The sequence below is a fragment of the Notolepis coatsorum genome, assembly GCF_963971535.1.
Source record: "Notolepis coatsorum genome assembly, chromosome: 3".
In the NCBI taxonomy this organism is placed as follows: domain Eukaryota; kingdom Metazoa; phylum Chordata; class Actinopteri; order Aulopiformes; family Paralepididae; genus Notolepis; species Notolepis coatsorum.
The window spans coordinates 80,940,408-80,955,719 of record NC_140167.1 but is presented as its reverse complement, the minus strand read 5'-3'; the positions used below and the strand labels follow the sequence as shown (position 1 = coordinate 80,955,719).

At 46.1% G+C, this 15,312-nt stretch overlaps 1 protein-coding gene across 1 annotated transcript in view; it reads right to left on the bottom strand.

Moving 5' to 3' along the window:
* Window positions 1–334: 334 nt before the first annotated feature.
* The window catches only part of lrrc7 (leucine rich repeat containing 7), a gene marked incomplete at both ends in the record, with an annotated part of 328,845 nt that continues 313,867 nt past the window's right edge, over window positions 335–15,312 (bottom strand). The window contains 3 exon segments of the mRNA XM_084311260.1: window positions 335–454; window positions 6,691–6,783; window positions 7,306–7,760. Of these exon segments, the coding sequence (XP_084167386.1) occupies window positions 335–454; window positions 6,691–6,783; window positions 7,306–7,760 (668 nt within the window).

Below are 15,312 nucleotides of genomic sequence, written 5' to 3'. Positions count from 1 at the left end.
AAAGAGAAAGAGGAGAGAAGATAAGAGAGGGGAGAAGAGAATAGGAGAGGAGAGGAGAGGAGAGGAGAGAAGAGAGTAGAGGGGAGAAGAGGGGAAATGAGGGGAAATGAGAGGAGAGGAGAGAGGGAGTGAAGATAGGGAGTGGGGCTGTCCTCTGCTGGCCATGTGTTATGTTGATCTTCTCAGGAGAGAGAAGCATTGAGTTATAGAGCAGTTCTGTAATATTATCTCCATCTCTCCTCTGACCATGGAGCTATAGAGCAGTTCTGTAAATCCATATATCTAATATATATAGACCAATAGGACAGTGAGGAGGGAGGGTCATGGGGGGTTCCTAACCAATACGACAGTGAGGAGGGAGGGTCTGGTAGGATGTTACCTGCAGGATCTTGTCTCCAGGCTGCAGGACGGAGGCAGCAGGCCCATCATGCTGTACCCTAGTGACAAAGAGACCCTATAGGTCAAAATGATACAGCGTTAGGACGACACAGGGACACGATGGTTTAGAACCTTTGCCTTTTCTCAGTCTCTTACCTCCCAGGAAATACTAAAAAACGACGTTATGCACAATTTTCTTTAAAGAATCCTCATTGCTCCTGATAGAGCATGCAAACATATCGTTTACAATATCATTCTTAATATGATTGTAATGATTGCTGATGTTATGATTTGTAATGGTATTATTTGGGCTATAATTTGTCACGTTTTAAGCATATTAACTTTACATTCCATAGTATCCAACTGCCAGAAAGACAGAAGTAGATGGCATCATTACACTGTCAGCTTTTATCAATTAAATAGTAAGTCAAAATAAGTGATTGATCCCCCAGAAAGATATAGAACATGGATAACATATGTATTTAGAGGATATATAGATAGAAAGATAGAAAATAGTGCAATCTACTGGGCCGGTTATTGATTAAGGAAATGGGATGAGAGAGCAGGGAGTGGGGCAGATTATGGGATGTGTTCCCCTCCAGAATATCTTATTAACCCAAGGCAGAGATTGTAAAAACACCAACATTATCACAAGAAGCAGAGCGATGGTTAGAGGATGATGCTGTCCCCCATGTTGTCCACAGGTATTATGGACCAACGTGAGGAGACAGCGGCTCACAGCCTCACCAGGGGTATATGGACTAGGGCTGTCACATTATTTTCGAATTTCGAATTTAATTTCGAATTTACATAAAAACACGAGATTCGAAATTCGAATTTGAATTTTATTTTATCAAATGTTTTTTCTTTTCCTTTTTTCAAAACAAACAAAACACAATACAATAATAACCAAACATACCATGGTAAAATAAAAGTAGCCAAAACGTTGAAAATAGCTTAGACTTTTTTTGTTTTTCTTATTTTTTTTATATATATATTTTCTTATTTTTACACTGAAATTCGAATTTCGAAAATATAACTTGTCTACAATTCAGCAACGAATATTGAATAAGATTTTTTTTAAAGTGACAGCCCTAATATGGACCAACGTGAGGAGACAACAGCTCACAGCTTCACCAGGGGTACAGCACAATACAGGAGTGACACAGACCGTATGGGTGATACCAGCTACACACATTATACGAGTGTTGGGTTTGTTAGTGATTAGAGGTTAGAGGACCAATCTTTTTGACACACGGGTTCCAAGTCCTTCTAGACATTGATCAAATCAAGACATCCTTTTTTCCACAATCTTTTACCTTCAGTGAACAGGGTAGTAGTAGAAAGACATGAATATAGGCAATACAATTACATCTGAATATAAAAATATTAGAAAAATAAACAGTGTAAACAATTAACCTCTTCCACCCGTGCGGTCTATCGGCGGACCGCAAATGACATCACGTCATAAATCAATCTGTCTAGACTGATCTGTCTGACAAAAGTATCGTTTTATTTTTCAAACGTATTAAAGTATAAACATCATAACCATGTCACAACAGCAGTTATAATGTATATTATCATCAATACGTTAGTTTACCAATAGGTTAAATTGTTATTAGATAGATTTTCGTTTTCGTTTCGCATATATGGGAGCACAGTTAGTTTGTCTCCCCTATTTCTAGCATGTAGCAACAATCAGATTTGAAATTTGTTTAAAAATAGTGGCACCCTGGCACAAATAAAAAAGCTACTGTACATACTGTTCTTATGCACGCCTGGTGATACTAAATCCAAATTGAACTTGGGCAATTGAAATATAAGATTTGGCACAATCCATAAATGTGCGAATTGGCTATAATAAGGTAATTTATAAGCCTGCTATTCTATATTCTATAATAATATTTCAAATTGCATTGGTTTGGATGGGAGAATTCAGTATTGTATCTACAAAACCTTCTGTTTAATCATCTTCCCTTTATTCATTTCCTTAGATCTTTTGTACACATGATCCCAAGAAGGTACTGAACGAGATTAGTGGCAGTTTTTCATGTCTGGTCATTTTTAGCATGGTGTTATTCACTGTCAAAGATGCAAAGAAAAATCATAATTCATATTCTCAATTTAAGCAAGCCTAGTAATAGACACAATATTTCTGACACTGGGAATACATTCACTGGGAATACAGTCCCTAGATACCAAGAATATGCAAATGGGACTTGTAGAAGTGGAGCAATATTCCATTTACTTAGGTATGTATTTTAGGCCGATTTTCAGAAAATAGGGCTCCGGGCCGAGGTCGTCGAGACAGAACAGGAGAAAGTGTATTTGTGTCGTACTTGATAGAACTTCTAAAATGTAAACGGAAGTGAAGATACTGTACATTAACTCATAAAACGTAATATCTCGTGTTTCGCCGCCAAGCGTTGAGTGCCAAAAATTGTATATCTCATTTTTAGATCCTTTGATCTTTTTCCTTTGATCCCCGTTCTAAACACTCAGCCGGAGCTCTCTAGGTGTCTCTGGCTCATCTGCCTATGTTGGAATTGCAATGACGATCGAATCTCACCAGGTGGCAGTATCGCCTACCTTTTGAACTGGTGATATCAGTTGTCTTTCAGCCTGGGCCAGTACTGAGTTTACCTCCGGCTCTTTCTGCCTAGGAGTGGATCACAACATAGCAATCGGTGGAAGATTTGGTGCCTCAGAGCTATTCTTTCCTGTATGGTAGACATGCGCAATATACACGTTCAAACTGTCTCACTCAGACGCAACCTGCCATCCCTATCCCCCTCCACCCTCTCCTCTGACATCGCTCTACCTTTGAGTGACACCTTCTCTGCTCTCCCCACAGAGATGGCAACCTCCACCCTCCTCTCAGCCCTCACAACCTCCTTTGACAAGCTCTGTCCCCTCGTTGAGAAACCTGCCCGCCGTTCCCCACCAAGTCCATGGCTGACGGATGCAGTGAGAGAACAAAGACAGGTCCTGAGAGCGGCTGAGAGGAAGTATAGAAAGTCACGCCTCACTGTGACATCGACACATATCACAACCTCTTGTTAACATTCTCCAAAACCATTACTAATGCCAAAGCTTCCTTTTTTCAGCATAGGATCGAGGCCTCTACCAAGAACCTTCGCGAACTGCATGCTACCATGCCTTCCCTCCTCACTCCCCCCCACCCCCTCCTCCCTCATCTTTCTCTGCTGAAGACTTTGCGATCTTCTTTGAGGTAAAAGTGGAGAACATCCGCAGCTCCTTCTCCCAACCCCCCACCCATTCCAAATACTGAATCGAGAACCTCATCCTTCACTCTGTCATCTTTCTCTCCCATTACAGAAGCCGAGACCCTGACACTGGTAACGTTGAACCGTCCGACTACATGCCAGCTGGACCAGTTACCCTCCCCACTCCTCCAGACCATAGCACCAGACATCCTCCCATTCCTAACTGCAACTTCAACTCCTCCCTCAACTCTGGGTTGGTCCCCATCTCCCTAAAACAAGCCAGAGTCACACCGATCATAAAAAAACAACCCTGAACCCCACCGTCATAGGCAACTATCGTCCTGTCTCTCTCTCCTTCCTTTCTAAAACACTTGAACGTGCTGTATCCAACCAACTTACTGCTTATCTCTTACAGAATGACCTCCTAGACCCTAATCAGTCAGGCTTCCGGACTGGCCACTCCACAGAAACGGCCCTCATTGCGGTCACAGAGGCACTTCACTTAGCAAAAGCGAAAGGCCTCTCCTCTGTCCTGATTCTCCTAGATCTATCTGCAGCCTTTGACACAGTCAACCATCAGATCCTCCTCGTGTCCCTCACAGGAATGGGAGTGGCTGGCTCTGCGCTGACATGGCTGACATCATACCTCAATGACCGCTCCTACCAAGTGTCATGGAGAGGGACCCTGTCGGCCACCCGCCCCCTGCGGACAGGTGTCCCCCAGGGCTCGGTCCTAGGACCCCTTCTCTTCTCCCTCTACACTAAATCACAGGGTAACATTATCCCGTCTCATGCCTTCTCGTATCATTGTTATGCCGATGATACTCAACTCTTCCTCTCCTTCCCTTCCTTAGATATCCACGTCTCTGAGCGGCAACTAAATGAAAATGTAAATGTAAATGTACACAAGTAATTGCGATCATCATGGGATTGACTGGGATTTATTCATTTTGGAGTACTTTCTGACTGAGGTAAGGTCTATCTTAGGTAACCTACTGGTATTTTTTTTACGTAAAACATGCTTCTGTACCGATCACAGTGTCGTGTTTTACCGGACGTAAAACATGCTCGAGAAACACGATCGCAGTTTCTAGTTAAAACTACCCCCCCCTTGATGACACATATGTACATGGTATATACCTTTGATTTGGAAGTATTTGGGGTTTCAGGCGATCAACCAGAACGATTTGGGCATATTGCATATAACGCTTCATATCTCACGATCTATGAATCGTGGAGATATGGATTATTTTGGAAAGGGGCGATGTTTAGTGTGCAATAGCTAATAGCTAATAGCGTGTAATGGACTATGAACAATGCCTGTCAAATGAGCCATACTATTGTCTCCATAGCTATAATACAGAACACACGATGGGTCTGCAAACATCGCTAAAATGGTCAATAACGCTGGCGCCATTGAGTACAGATGGGGAAAGAGGGTGGCACCCAATGAGTTAAGATGAATCCTCAATTCTACAATCTGTTCAACACTAGGAACTCAATGTCAATTGCAGTCACAACCAGACAGGCAGGCAGACAGACAGACAGACAGACAGGCAGGCAGGCAGACAGACAGACAGACAGACAGACAGACAGACAGACAGACATACAGACAGACAGACAGACAGACAGACAGACAGACAGACAGACAGACAGACAGACAGACAGACAGACAGACAGACAGACAACAGACAAACAGACAGACAGACAGACAGACAGACAGACAGACAGACAGACAGACAGACAGACAGACAGACAGACAGACAGACAGACAGACAGACAGACAGACAGACAGACAGACAGACAGACAGACAGACAGACAGACAGACAGACAGACAGACAGACAGACAGACAGACAGACAGACAGACAGACAGACAGACAGACAGACAGACAGACAGACAGACAGACAGACAGACAGACAGACAGACAGACAGACAGACAGACAGACAGACAGACAGACAGACAGACAGACAGACAGACAGACAGACAGACAGACAGACAGACAGACAGACAGACAGACAGACAGACAGACAGACAGACAGACAGACAGACAGACAGACAGACAGACAGACAGACAGACAGACAGACAGACAGACAGACAGACAGACAGACAGACAGACAGACAGACAGACAGACAGACAGACAGACAGACAGACAGACAGACAGACAGACAGACAGACAGACAGACAGACAGACAGACAGACAGACAGACAGACAGACAGACAGACAGACAGACAGACAGACAGACAGACAGACAGACAGACAGACAGACAGACAGACAGACAGACAGACAGACAGACAGACAGACAGACAGACAGACAGACAGACAGACAGACAGACAGACAGACAGACAGACAGACAGACAGACAGACAGACAGACAGACAGACAGACAGACAGACAGACAGACAGACAGACAGACAGACAGACAGACAGACAGACAGACAGACAGACAGACAGACAGACAGACAGACAGACAGACAGACAGACAGACAGACAGACAGACAGACAGACAGACAGACAGACAGACAGACAGACAGACAGACAGACAGACAGACAGACAGACAGACAGACAGACAGACAGACAGACAGACAGACAGACAGACAGACAGACAGACAGACAGACAGACAGACAGACAGACAGACAGACAGACAGACAGACAGACAGACAGACAGACAGACAGACAGACAGACAGACAGACAGACAGACAGACAGACAGACAGACAGACAGACAGACAGACAGACAGACAGACAGACAGACAGACAGACAGACAGACAGACAGACAGACAGACAGACAGACAGACAGACAGACAGACAGACAGACAGACAGACAGACAGACAGACAGACAGACAGACAGACAGACAGACAGACAGACAGACAGACAGACAGACAGACAGACAGACAGACAGACAGACAGACAGACAGACAGACAGACAGACAGACAGACAGACAGACAGACAGACAGACAGACAGACAGACAGACAGACAGACAGACAGAACACGGCGGTAGCTAGCAGTAGTTTCCATTGTAACTCTTAGGCAGAGCCGGGACCGGTGATGCACTGCTGAAGGTCGGGTCGTACCATGTCCGAGGGCTTGAAGGGGTTCCCCTGTCCGCTGATCCCACCAGAAATACTGAAACCAAGACCTGGATTCTTCTCTATACGAACACACATCTGAGAGAGAGAGAGAGAGAGAGAGAGAGAGAGAGGGAGAGAGAGAGAGAGAGAGAGAGAGAGAGAGAGAGAGAGAGAGAGAGAGAGAGAGAGAGAGAGAGAGAGAGAGAGAGAGAGAGAGAGAGAGAGAGAGAGAGAGAGAGAGAGAGAGAGAGAAAGGCGGAAGCAGGTCAGTTCAGTATGTGCTAAACAGTGTGCTCAGTTAAAGGTGCAGTCAGCAGTGAGTGTGGGTGAGAGGTGGCTAACATAATATAAACTAAATATCACTGACTCCACCTTTAACCTTCTCTAGAGACAAAAATATGGAGTATCAGACAGACAGACAGACAGGCAGACAGACAGACAGACAGACAGACAGACAGGCAGACAGACAGGCATACAGACAGACAGACAGACAGACAGACAGACAGACAGACAGACAGACAGACAGACAGACAGACAGACAGACAGACAGACAGACAGACAGACATACAGACAGACAGACAGACAGACAGACAGACAGACAGACAGACAGACAGGTACCTGGTCCTGGAATCCGTCCATGCTCTTCTGTCCTTTAGCCTGCAGGAGGCAGCGAGCGCTCTGTGGCCGTGGGTTGGTGTGGGTTGCCATGCCGACCTGGTTGCTATGGCCCATGCCCTGGCCAGGGTGGTATTGTGGGTTGGTGTGGGTTGCCATGCCGACCTGGTTGCTATGGCCCATGCCCTGGCCCGGGTGGTACTGTGGATTGGTGTGGGTTGCCATGCCGACCTGGTTGCTATGGCCCATGCCCTGGCCCGGGTGGTACTGTGGATTGGTGTGGGTTGCCATGCCGACCTGGTTGCTATGGCCCATGCCCTGGCCCGGGTGGTACTGTGGGTTGGTGGCAGGCATGGGGTTCTGGTGGGAGGAGTATGGGGGGCCGGTGGGGGAGAGAGCCAGGGACAAGCCCTGGTTGGAGTAGGACTGTCCTGGAGCAGGCAGGGCCAACGGCAGAGCTGGAGAAGAACAACAACACATGACACTCACAGTCTAAACAACAACATGAACATTCTAAATGGACCCACGTTTACCTCCAGTCCAGTTGCCATGTTAGCTCCTACCAATAACTGATTTTATTTCATTTCAAACCTTTATTTCAACTTGTGAGACACTGAGGTTACCCTCATTTACAGCGACGACAAGCTTACAAAGCAACACACAGTTATCAGTAGATTCATACATGTAGGCACAACAAATAAGATTAAACAATAAAAATCAGCTAAGACAGTTACAAGTCGACATACAGTGGTCGGAGATCATACTTTTAAATGCAGCAAGAGAAGGAAGAACCTTCAACTTCAGTTGGAGGGCATTCCAGGTGTTGGAAGCATCAAAGGAAAAAGCTTTGGTAACACTTTATAATAACACTCAGTTATAAGACCTTTATAAGGTATTTGTAGATAATGAACTGATGATGAACAAACCATTTATATACATTCGTAAATGATTATTAAATCATTTATAACTATATTTGTATAACATTTACAAATCAGTTCTACATTATTTATAACTCATTATCAACATTGTTTGTACTTGATTTGTTCATCATTAAATAATGTTGTTTAATGTGTAGTAACACATTTGTAGATGTAGTTGCTTTGAAGAATGGATATGAAAAAACGACTATACTGTACCTCCATTTATTTGTTCATGTTCAACAAATGATTTGTTAAGACATTCATAAAACATCTATAACTCATTTGCAGATGCTATTGTGTGCCCTAATCTAAAGTGAAGCCTATTCATCATTAACAAATGTCTAATAGTTTGTTTATTTGTGGACTTTTATGAATACACACAAAGCAATTATCAGACTTGTCTTTTCATGTTTAAAAAATGATTTGTTAAGACATTCATAAAACATCTATACATCATTTGCAGATGCTATTGTGTGCCCTAATCTGAAGTGAAGCCTATTCATCATTAACAAATGTCTAATACAGTTAATTATTTGTTTACTTTTTCATCACCTGTTACAAATGTTGTAGACAGCTTTCGGATACACCCTTCTTTGTGACATCAAACAGTGACAGAATTAGGACTATAGATAAATGCAATTTTATTAACATATAATGTGCATGTGCATAACGTAACTTGGGGGCACTAGGACCCAGGAGTACCCTGGCCAGGTATTGACAGAGTATGTAGAGGAAGTATCACACGAGTGAGACTTGACTTCACGTGTGTTGCTGTCTGTTGAATGGAAGCACGATACATTAGCAGAGCCAAGTTATTCGTGCTGCCCCACGCTTTTAAGGTAAACATCTTTTTTGTTGGTAAATCTATTCCATCATTTCCGACCTACAAATCTTATATGGTTTGTAGACGTACTTGATGTGGTGGGCGCTAATGTTACATTTGAATGATGTGTTTGTTCCTAATGTGTGCTCAGTATATGTGATGAAGACACAAGGGTAATAATTATTTATATTTTCAGGCTGTATAGGTGCCGATATTATGAATGTCTTAACAAATCATTTGTTGAACATGAACAAATGCTTTTTTCAAAGCATCTACAAATGTGTTACTACACATTAAACAACATTATTTAATGATGAACAAATCAAGTACAAACAATGTTGATAATGAGTTATAAATAATGTAGAACACATTTGTAAATGTTATACAAATGTTACCAAAGCTTTTTCTTCTAGTTCAGAGCAAACAGGAGGAACCCTAAGAACCAACCAGTCATTTGAACGTGTAGAATAGGTTCCAAGATTCCAGTCAAACAGTGTTGTGATATAAAAGGGAGCTTTAACAATAAGGGCTTTAAAAATAAGAAAAAACAGATGCTAGCTAAGCCTTTCAACCATGGGCCCACTAGCAACAGAGTTCACACTGTTCCCTAGCAACAAAATTCACACTGTTCGTGTTCACACATTTACACATATGCCTCGCTCAAAGACACTTCAACCAGCTGGATGGGAGCAGCTAGGGGTTATGTGTCTCGCTCAAAGAAACTTCAGCGGGAGGAGCTGGGAATCGAACAGGGGACTTTCATATTACCAGATGACCGCTCCACCTCCTGAGACACTGCTAACCCTAACCTTCAGATTACCAGGCAACCCCTCTACCCCCTGAGACACTGCTAACCCTAACCTTCAGATTACCAGATGATCGCTCTACCTCCTTTTTTTTATTATCTTTTTTCCCCCTTTCTTTTTCCATTTTTCTCCCATCCCAATGTTAGTCGTTATGCCAATTCCCAATCCCCTTCCTGGTCGTTGTGCACTCTACCCCCTACCGTCGGTCTGGGAGGGCGGAGACTATCACATGCTTCCTCCGACACATGTGTAGCCAGCCCACCGCTTCTTTTCACCTGGCAGCGCGGACTCTCACTGAGAGAGTGTAACGTGTGGAAGGTCACACTGCCTCTCCCAGATCCTTCCCTTGCTGTGCAGGCGCCCAGACCGAACTGTAGGCGTCGCTGTTTACAACGACCCGGACCCACCCACGCCGGCTTCCCACCCGCTAACACTGCCAATTGTGTTAGTGTGGACGGTCGGCCAAGCCGGAGGCACCACAGCCGGATTCGATCCCACTGGCTCTGTGGTGGTAGACAGACGCTTAGTCCACTGCGCTACCCGGCCGCCCTCGCTCTACCTCCTTAAATTAAGTTAAGTGTGTGTGACAAAAATATAGATTTTTCTATATTGATACTGAATATTTGAAACGGTTTCAATACTCATTTGCCACACTATGGATACAGGGTTGCCTGCATTTTTCTCACTCCAACAGTGACTTATACATACTAGGTGCTGTCGATGATGCTACACACACTCACAGGCCCGCCTCCTCCCACTCACAGCCCCGCCTCCTCCCACTCACAACCCCGCCTCCTTCCTACTCACAGGCCCGCCACCTCCCACTCACAGCCCCGCCTCCTCCCACTCACAGCCCCGCCTCCTCGCACTCACAGCCCTGCCTCCTCCCACTCACAGCCCGCCTCCTCCCACTCACAGCCCCGCCTCCTCCCACTCACAGCCCGCCTCCTGCCACTCACAGCCCCGCCTCCTCCCACTCTTTCACTTCACTTGAAAATAGTTTGAGGATCTTGTCTGTTGTTAGCTTGTTAACCCTCTTGCCTCCTTAGCAACTATTTCCTGTATTTAGCCTTTTGTGTGTGTGTGTGTGTGTGTGTGTGTGTGTGTGTGTGTGTGTGTGTGTGTGTGTGTGTACAACGGTGGCTGTGTTGATGATTATGTCATGAAATTGGGTCCGTTTGCTTATTTTCCATATATTTACAGAATTTGAGAAGATTATATTTTGAAAACCTCTAAAAAAAAGTTACCAATATTAGAGGACAAAGCGACCCCAGTGGTTTATTTCATGCCATTAGGGGTTAGGGTTACCCTAACCATATCCCTAACCCCTAACCCTAACCCTAACCCCTAACCCTAACCCTAACCCTAACCCCAACCCTAACCCTAACCCTAACCCTGACCCTAACCCCAACCCTAACTGTAACTGAGGGGTACAATTCCCTGACTGTATTAATAAGTATGGTATCATTAAACCACTACTGTCTTATGTACATTACTACTGGCCATACAGTACACAGGTATCTTATGATGAACACTTCCCACAATGACTCGGTTCCACACAAAACTGGGTTTAAGAGTATTTATTAGCAGCAATGATAGTACATAATATACTTTACTTAAGGTGCGCTTATAAGGCAAAGGAATGTGCGTAGGCAAATCAATAACGTATGTCCATTCTCATATTACGCAGGAGATAATAATACAACCTGAATCTTAGGAATTATATCTATGGTACTCTAGTAAGATAGCGGGAGATACTGGTAGGGTCCCTCCGGTTGTAAGCCAGCAAGGGAAGAGGATTTGTCGGTAGTAGAGTCTGGGTCAACGATGATAAAGAGACTCCAAGTACAGGAGACGGTGCAATAATCTCTTGATCCGCAGACGAATACAGCTGTTCTCCGTGGCATGCAGCTCCGCATGGAAGAAAGCTAGCCGGCCTCAGGCTTCTGAGAGGCGGGCTCGACATTGCTCCTCACAGGGTAAATCCCACACAATTGTGGGTGTAGGCGATTCTCCGCTCCATCAATTACAGGACCAAAAGCAAATATAATCCAGCCGAAAAGGGCTATGCAGTCGTCAGTAGGTTATCCAGTGTACATGATCCACACGGTCCTCGTCTAGGGCTCCTCGGGTGAAAGTGCCAGGGTAAGCAGCCCAGCCTGGATAAGCACACTAGCTGGTACGAGGAAACGTTGGTGATGCTGGTCACTGTAGAACGGTAGCCGCACGATACACTATACATAAATAGACTATTACTGAATTAATAGAATAGGTCGAACTCGACGGTACAGCGTTAAACTCTGATACTTCAGTTATTAATTCGCACGCGGTCTCAATGCTCTATTTGGGGCCAAACAGGCCATACTTCACCGCACGTTGTATCGTGGGTGAGGCTTCAACTTATTGGGTAACTCTTGACTAAGTGCTTCTGGATTCACCTGCGCCGTATTTATACGTTAGGTGAACAAACTAGTACCAGCTTTATTCCTGTCTCATATCCTTGCGCAGAACCGTTCATGTCCAGGCATGTCTTTGGCGGTGACTTTGAACCAGACCTTGGAGGTATGGCAATGGCGCCTAAGGGACCGCTGTCCAATAGGAGAACGAAATATTATGGTCTGTACTAGGTTAAAGGGATATTCCGTGTATATGTACAAGGAATATACAAGGGATATCAAACGATATACAAATATTATGCAATATATATCAATCAATAAATATATATATTCGGTTTAATCTGATCCTTCGTAACAGCCGCCTCCTAATTAGTCCCACCTAATTAGATAAGCAGAGACAGATTAACCGCACTGTCCACTACTCAATGTCTGTTGTGAGGGTAGGGCAGTTCACAAAGTCAGGGGGTCATGGTCGTCATCAATAGTGTCGGGGAGCCTTGGCAACTCTATTAGCCTCGCCACGGGCCGGGTGTATATCCGCCCTTGGACGAGCACTTCTGCCGCTCTGACCTTTCCGTCGGCACCAGTGATCACTTTGCTTACGCGGCCGGCCGGCCACATAGCTCGGGGTAGTGACTGGTCGATAATCATGACGACTGTTCCTTCTGTCAAATTGTCTCTTTCTTTCACCCATTTCTGGCGGGTCTGTAGAGACGGTAGATAGTGGAGTAGGAAACTGTTCCAAAACTTGTCAGCCAATACTTGACTGTACCTCCACATTCTTCGGCCGTTCGCTTCTTCAGGCCTGTACACTGTCTGTGGTAGCGCGGGGTCCAGCCGCACCATCAAGAGAGTGTTGGGGGTGACTGGGTCGACATCTGCTACATCACTTGAGACGTAACCGAGGGGCTTTGAGTTCAATACTCCCTCGATCTCCGTGAGGACTGTCGTTAGGACTTCCTCCGCCACGGTCTGGGCCCCAAGCACGGCGTACAGGGCTGTCTTTATTGAACGTACTTCTCGTTCCCAAGTTCCACCGAAGTGAGGTGCATTCGGGGGATTAAACTGGAAATCAATCTGATATGGAGCGAGGTGGGTCTTAAGTTCCAAGTTCATAGCTTGGAAGCTCTCTCTCAGCTCTCTTTCTCCGCCTTTGAAGTTTGTCCCGTGATCAGACAATAATATAGACGGTTTCCCTTTCCGCGATGTGAATCTTCGGAAGGCCATAAGGAATGAGTCTGTGCTCATGGTTGGAAGGAGTTCTATGTGTATCGCTTGGGTGGTCATGCATTTGAATACAATACCCCACCGCTTCTCAGTCCCTCTTCCTTTCTTTACATACAGCCGGCCGAAACAGTCCATACCGGTGGAGTGAAAGGGCTTGTCGCCGAGTCGGAGGCGACAGGGGGGTAGGTCAGCCATCCGGGGTATACTGGGCTGTGCTCGCCATTTACGACAGTCTAGACAAGTCCGCTGGAAATGTCGTACTGCTTCTCTCCCTTGCAGTATCCAATAACGGCGTCTGATCTCCGCGAAGACTCTCTCTGCCCCGGCGTGATGCACGTCCTCGTCGTATTTCTTTATGATAAGCTCTGTGACCTTGGGTCGGCTGTTTAAGACTATCGGGTACTTGACGTCATCCGGTAAGTCTGGGGCTCTCCTCAGATGACCACCCACTCTGATGAGATTATGGGCGTCGCTCTCAGGGGCTAAGTGGAGCAATCTGCTGTCTGACGGGACTGGCTTTGATCCCTGTAGACAGTCTAGCTCGTCGGGGAACGAGTCTCTCTGGGCTCGCTGTAGCAGAAGAAGTTCTGCTTCTTCGTAGTTAGCTGCAGTAATGTCAGTAGTGGGCTGAACCTCTGGGTGGTGCCACAGGAATGTCTTTAGCTGCGCACTCTCAAGGGTGAGGCAGTCGTCTATGTTGGGGTCTGTGGGGACGAGTGTGTGTGTCAACCCACAGAACATAGATTTCTTATTCTCTGCCTCCTCTTCACTCGCCTCCTGTGGGGTGGGTGTAGGCCACTCTTCTTCCGGGAGCTTGAGGAACTCGGGCCCGTCACTATATAGATTGTGACGGGTGAGGTCATCCAGGGACATTCCCCGGGTGATGACGTCAGCTGGGTTGTGTTTTGTGTCCACATACCTCCAGCTTGCTGCTTCTGTTAAATCTTGGATCTCTGTGATTCTGACTCCCACGAAGACCTTGTATCTGCACGAATCAGACTGGATCCATGTGAGTACGGTCATGGAGTCTGACCACAGGATTGTTCTTTGCACCGGAATGGTGAGTTCACGTTGGATTAACGTGGCGAGTTGCGCTCCTGCTAGGGCTGCGCAGAGCTCTAGACGCGGGATAGATTGCTGCTTGCGGGGGGCTATTCTTGAGCGAGCCAGGATGAAGGCAGTATGTATTTCTCCTCCCTCCTCTCGGGCACGCAAGTAGGCCACCGAACCGTAGGCTACTTCGGAGGCGTCGCTGAAGACGTGCAGGTCCATCTGGCACGTCTCCGGCCTCACGGTGGGTGGGAAGTAGCTGTGGCGTATGTTGACACCTGGGAGTGAGCTGAGTTCTGTCTCCCACTCTCTCCATGTGGAGGCAAGGTGTTCGGGTATGGGGTCGTCCCAGCCCTGGTCCTTGTCCCATAACGCTCTTACAATCATCTTTGCCCTGGTGGTGTAAGGTAGAATACATCCCAACGGGTCATATTGTCTGGCGAGTGTTCTGTATACACTCCGTCTTGTGGTCGGTAGTGCAGTCGACCTTCCCTGCTCCTTGGTCAGGGGTGTGTGTTTATAATGGAGCGAGTCTGTTTTGAAGCGCCAGACTAGTCCTAATGTCATTTCTTGGGCTTCTCCTGGGATGGTCGCCATCCAGGTCTCGCTGCTTGCTGCCTTGTCCTCGGGGGAGAGGCTGCGCAATACTTGAGGGTCGCTGCTGGCCCACTGCCGGAGATCAAAGCCGCCTTTGATCAGGGAGGCGCGGAGCTTGAGTAGGAGGGCCTCGGCTTCTTCTGGCGACGAGGCGCTTTGCAGACAGTTGTCCACGTAGAAACTATTTCCTA